This window comes from Microtus pennsylvanicus, chromosome 1 (genome assembly GCF_037038515.1).
Source record: "Microtus pennsylvanicus isolate mMicPen1 chromosome 1, mMicPen1.hap1, whole genome shotgun sequence".
NCBI lineage: Eukaryota > Metazoa > Chordata > Mammalia > Rodentia > Cricetidae > Microtus > Microtus pennsylvanicus.
The window spans coordinates 36,962,933-36,969,562 of NC_134579.1; the positions used below are offsets into that span (position 1 = coordinate 36,962,933).

At 33.4% G+C, this 6,630-nt stretch overlaps 1 protein-coding gene across 1 annotated transcript; it reads left to right on the forward strand.

Annotated features, from left to right (window-relative positions):
* The first annotated feature begins 5,136 nt into the window (after positions 1 to 5,136).
* On the forward strand, positions 5,137 to 6,328 carry LOC142838911 (olfactory receptor 4C11). Its single transcript, XM_075954621.1, has one exon. It carries the CDS (start codon positions 5,164 to 5,166, stop codon positions 6,085 to 6,087), a length of 924 nt encoding a protein of 307 aa, XP_075810736.1. The 5' UTR covers positions 5,137 to 5,163; the 3' UTR covers positions 6,088 to 6,328.
* Positions 6,329 to 6,630: the final 302 nt, after the last annotated feature.

Consider the following 6,630-nt stretch of genomic DNA (forward strand, 5'->3'; position numbering starts at 1 on the left):
TACTGATGAATATCTTGCATATCACCATAGAACCTTCATCTGGCGATGGATGGAGATAGAGACAGAGACCCACACTGGAGCACTGGACTGAGCTCCCAAGGTCCCAATGAGGAGCAGAAGGAGGGAGAACATGAGCAAAGAAGTCAGGACCACGAGGGGTGTACCCATCCACGGAGACAGTGGGGCTGATCTATTGGGAGCTCACCAAGGCCAGCTGGACTGTGACTGAAAAAGCATGGGATAAAACCGGACTCTCTGAATATGGCGGACAATGAGGGATGCTGAGAAGCCAAGGACAATGGCACTGGGTTTTGATCCTACTTCATGTTTTGGCTTTGTGGGAGCCTAGCCAGTTTGGATGTTCACCTTACTAGACCAGGATGGAGGGGGGAGGACTTTGGACTTTCCACAGGGCAGGGAACTTTGATTGCTCTTCAGACTGGAGTGGGAAGGGGAGAGGAGTGGGGGGAGGGGGAGAGGAGTGGGGGGAGGGGGAGAGGAGTCGGGGGAGGGGGAGAGGAGTCGGGGGAGGGGGAGAGGGGAGAGGAGTGGGAGACTGGGAGGAGGCGGAATTTTTTTCATTAAAAAAAAATAAATAAAAATTTTGAGGAAAACAGCCCTTCTTTTCTCTTTCCCTTCTCCTTTTCTTCTTCTTTCCCCAAGGAATAAAGAAAAAACCATATGCTAAAAAATAAAACAAATGAAATATCATTTTTCTCAATTTTTAAAGTTTAAAAATTACATCCCAATTTAGTAACTCTAAATATAATTGCATGCCATCTCATCTAGCAACACCACTCATGCATATGGAAATCATTCATTTATTCAAGGGGATAAAAGTCAGTATGTTGAAATTTGGGCACTTTCTTGATTGTTGTAGGGTTATTCTTATGAATGGCAATAAAATAAGAAACATGGATAGCATATGACTTTCATGTTTAACTTTTAGTTTCCTCCATGAATACCTCTAATTATAAGTATATGCCATCAGCTTTTCCATAGTATGTGAAGATTAATAGAAAAAAAATTAATGTATTTGTCTCATATTTCTTAACTGAGAGGAAGAGGACACATTCCCTAGACTCCTGCATATAGCATCATTAGTGTTAAATACTCCTGGGAGTGCAAATGAAAAACTCACACTCTCAAAATCCCGTGTGAAAATGGATTTTGTAACACACATGATGAATCTGGACCAAGGTACGTGACTTTCCAATATTCTAGTGAGAATCTAATGGAAGTCACTGAAATGCATATCTGCTATAAATTCCCTGAATTCTTATTTCAATTTACAGCCAGGTGAGTTAAGCTCCTACCTTTATCAACATGTGAAATAGAGTAAAATGCATATGAAAGTTTCCTTCTCAGTTTGTAATATTCTAATAAAGGTCTTTCATTTATAATGAATTAAAATTACATATAGTTTTGAGTTAGATGATGCTATGATGGATGTAAGAAAAAGATGATAAATGTTCATATAGATATATAGATACATAAAAAGCAAGATGATAGACAGATATGACTAAACTAAAATGATTGATTCATCACTTCACGTATTTTGTGGTAACTATTTAAAATGTGCTTTAACAATTTTGAAATGCAGTATGTTACTATTATTATCTGTATGTAACATTTGTATGATAAATCTCAAGTCAGGTCTAGGTTTGTCTCCTGACCAATAGCTGTCTGCTACATCTTAGTGTTTTAGAAACCACCATTGTGCTGTGAATCTGTCTTCGATTTTAGTACAAATGAGATTTTGCTTATTGTGTTTTGTGTCCAGTTCATTTAACCTATGATATTGTCTCTCAGCTTTGTCCATGTTGTTGTACCTGCCAGAAATTCCTTCTATTTTATGGCTGAATATCATTTCTTAGCCTGTTTATGCTATACTGTCTTTATACAATCATCTGTTGGTGATGCAAAACTTGCATGTCAATTTCAGTGGATCCAGAGTCAGTTAAAATCCAAGCTAGGAATCTGCATTCCTGCTCACTTTTTCTTTTCCTCATTTCCTGTCTCCAGTGGCTGTCTTAGCTTCTCTCAGTGATGAACTATAATATATAAGTCAAACAAACCCTTTTCTCCCAGATTTCTTTTATTCATGCTGTTTTTTACTGCAATGGCAAACTACAACACTGTTGATGGAACTTATGGTTGGTTCCTTATCTTGGGTGTTGTTATTAAGGATACAATAATCATAGTAATGTTATGAATTAAGAAATACTGATTTCTTTTCCTACACATATGTTGCCAACAGGATGATTGTTAAATCATAGGCATTTTTGTGTTTCATTTTTTAGAAAATTCCAAAATGTTCTCCATAATGTCTAAATTTATTTGCGTTATAAAAAATGTGCTACAAGTGTTGACATGTCTTTAAATTCTAAACAAGATTTGGTTATATCTGTCATTATTGATTGAAGCCTTTGTGGATTTGGTATGAAATACCAAATTATCCAAGTGTCATTTTTATCATGTCTGATGTATATGTATGTTACAATATGCATTAACATGGCTCTTGTAAATGTTTATCACTTGACAAATTAAGTATTTATCCTATTCATCCTCTAAAAGAACTCTGTCTGTCTTTCCCACACTGTATCTCTAGGGGTAAGGGTCTTTAACCAGCTTACTTGAGTAAGGTAGATAATTATGCTTAAATTATTGGAGGACACAATGCATAAATCATTCAGAAATTGTGTCCAGTGGAGCTTTCTCTATTATCCCCAATTTGTTCAGTTACTTATCCGATTATCTGTGATTATGAGAAATCTGATTCATATACTCTAAAATTAGATGCAATCCAATGTTGTGGTATTTTGTTCTTCATAATCTTTAATCTCACATAATATTTTACCAAACAGGTAATATATGTATTTAATTAATCATGTTTCATGCCTGCAGCATATTAGTTATACTAATGTCATGACCAGTGTCTGACATATACTAGGAACTTTTGAAGAATGAGATATTTAGGAGCTTTATTGAAGGAGTACTTTGCAATATAAATTGATAAAATAAAATTAAAAAATATATGATATCTCTCATTGGAACGGGGCACTGTTAAGTAAGTTTAGACAGATGATATTAGAATATTAAATATTAAAGTAATAAATATTTTATAATTTACTTAAAATTCTTTATGAAAGGTGATGATTTTAGCATGAATGTAGTATGATAGAAATGAATTTTTTCTCAATGGTAGCTAAATATAAAATGCTGTAGAACATGATTAATTTATGTTTATAGAGAATTAGTCTATTCTATGAAATTTCTATGTCTGCATGTATCACACCCTCTGTACTTGTTATTCTTTTCAAAAGTATCATGTTCAGCAAAGATTGACTTCAAATTTGCATCCATTTTCCAAGGCATTATAAGTGCTAGAATTACAAGTACGTATCACTTTATTTAGCCTATAGAGAATCCCTATGCCTGTAGTCCAAATTTAGCCTATAGAGAATCCGTATGCCTGTAGTCCAAATGAATAAATATTTTAATAAATATGTATTTTGTGCAAATATGCAGATTTGTCTATAATATTTATCTTCTTAATTCAACCCCAAAATGTTTTCGTTGTCTAAGGCAATTCTTATAGAGTGATGTTGGAATGCATCCAATAAATTGATACTTCAGTTAATGTCCACGCGGTAATTGTGTATGAAGTATTTAAAGTATACTCAATTTCAGAACTATCTTTACAGATCACTCATGTAATTATATTTCCAGAGATACATTTCATCTTCAAAATGCCAAAATACTTCATATTTGCAACTGAATTTCTGTGATGGCTCAGAGACATACTGATGTGACCAAAAATATCCTAATATAAGTCTTCATAGATTTATTTTAATTCAGTGATAATTTTATGAGATTCAAGTTCTTTCTGACCCTCGCAGCCATTGAAAGGCTGCACATATTTTATTTCCAGTGAGTGGTTATGCCTAGGGTAAACACCTTTTCTGTGTAACTGTGCAGGTATTGTACCTTCTTTACACATTAAAAACATGACATTTGACCTCACATCACTTACAAATGTAACTTTGACTTTCTTACATATTTGTAAGCAACATTGCTTAAAAGATAGTTATTAAAGCATTGTTATATGAAGTTTCCCAGCTGGAATCTGAGCATATAACTCAATGAAATGAACTGCACATTTCATGTATTTAATTTCAACAGGGAAAAGTATCTCTTTTAAAATTAGTTTATATGTGTATATCTGATAAATACTACTTTGGTAAATTTTTGATTTTGACTTGATATATATTATATAAAATTAAAACAATTACAAAGTAAATAAACATATGTATATGTAAGCACATATATATACATATATATGTGCGTATCAGTGTATGAAATACTCTATAATAAACATAGCTTGAATTCTATCAAAGTTTCAGTAATTAACTGGAATACCAATGTCTCTTTAAACATGGAAATTAAGAAAAGTTCTGATTTATTTCAGATATTTTCTTTCCTGCGTTTTCAATTCACATTAGTGTTTCTGATAAAAATTCCTTGTAATTCTAACAGCTTCAAGATTTTGAGGCCTATTTAAATGGAATATATTGAATTAGATGATATTAGAATATTAAATATATTAAAGTAATAAATATTTTATAATTTTATAATTAAGTCATTCTTACTGTGGGATAAATAGACAGGGTTGTTATTCAAATATAAAGTTTTATGATCATTGTTTCTCTTTTGTTAGGCTCACATATTTAAATGATCATTACCTGAATGTTCAAAATATATAGCATATAAGTTTCTTTTTTATAAAACTATGGGGTTCAAATAAAATAAAAGCATATTAAATTGAAGATGCAAAATATTTTGAATGTTTTCAACATACTAATCATAAACAGATCTCGTATAAACTAATAAGGGGTATTTAATTCTGAAAGTTAACTACTCAAATTATACCTCCAAAATTAATGCTTCTATCCAAAAATCTCTGGCTCCTTCATTATTTGAATGTGCAGTTTATTTAATAATGACTGAACTGATATTTTCAGATACATGAAAAGAGAATAATAATTAATAAGTCATTGGATGGACCCTATTTAACTACCAAATTTAGCATGCATTTTATACTTTTCATTTCTCTTTTTCAGATTATTTCTGACCTGTGGTTTCCTCTCCTGGACTGACACAATGAAGCAGAACAGCAGTGTAACTGAGTTTATACTGTCAGGCTTGACACAGGATCCCCTGAAGCAGAAAATGGTGTTTGTAATCTTCTTAATTTTCTACATGGGTACTGTGGTGGGGAACACACTCATTATTGTGACAATCAAGTTCAGCCGGACTCTTGGGAGTCCCATGTACTTTTTCCTGTTTTATTTGTCCTTCGCTGACTCATGCTTTTCAACATCCACAGCCCCAAGACTCATTGTGGATGCCATCTCTAAAAAGAGCATCATTTCCTACAATGAATGTATCACACAAGTCTTTGCTCTCCATCTATTTGGCTGCATGGAGATCTTTGTCCTTATTCTCATGGCTGTTGACCGTTATGTGGCCATCTGCAAACCCTTGCGTTACCCAGTCATCATGAGCCGTCAGGTCTGTGTCATCCTGATTGTTCTCGCCTGGATAGGGTCTTTTATACATTCCACTGCTCAAATTGTTCTGGCCTTGAGACTGCCCTTCTGTGGGCCCAATTTGATTGACCATTACTGCTGTGACTTGCAGCCCTTGTTGAAACTTGCCTGCATGGACATATACATGATAAACCTGCTCTTAGTGTCGAACAGTGGTGCAATCTGCTCAAGCAGTTTTGTTCTTTTGATGATCTCATATTTTGTCATCTTACACTCTCTGCGAAACCATAGTGCAGAAGGGAGGAAAAAGGCTCTCTCTACTTGCACTTCTCATATCATAGTAGTTATCCTATTCTTTGGTCCCTGCATATTCATATATGCACGACCACCCACCACTTTTCCTATGGACAAGATGGTAGCAGTATTTTATACAATTGGAACACCCTTTCTCAACCCACTCATCTATACGCTAAGGAATGCAGAAGTAAAAAATGCTATGAAAAAGTTATGGCATGTTAAAATTATGACTGAATGAATCCAGATATCAAATATTACCATTTCTGAATATTGTAGCTATATGTTATAGCATATTGCTTTCTGTGTTCTTACTACTCCTGATTAAATAAAGAAAAAGAAAAAAAATCAGAAAAATATATTACTCTTTTATGTACTAAATACAAATTAAAAAATGAGGATGGCAATAATTAGCCAGAGAATGAACATAGAGTTTTAAATTAACTAAAACCAATCAGACAGTTATTCCACTACTGCCACCAGTCAGGAAAGGGACAATTTTAAAAGATTAGTTCGTGGTATATGGAAAATACATAACAAAAGAAAAATTTGGTGGCACTGATAATCAATTACCAGGAATATAGAAAAAGTATTAAAATTCAAATGGTCATTTCCTTCCATGTTTTATGTAACTACACAGGACAGAATAATATAGTTAGGTATATATCCAATAAAATTTATATTTAAAAATTACATATTTTAAAATAATGTTCCTAATCAATGGCTATAATAAATTCCTAGGCTATTGTGTGCCATTACTAGACAGAGTGTAGGTTATCTCATA

Coding starts and splice junctions, on each gene's coding strand:
- LOC142838911 (XM_075954621.1), top strand. CDS start 5,164: ATGAAGCAGAACAGCAGTGTAACTGAGTTTATACTGTCAGGCTTGACA.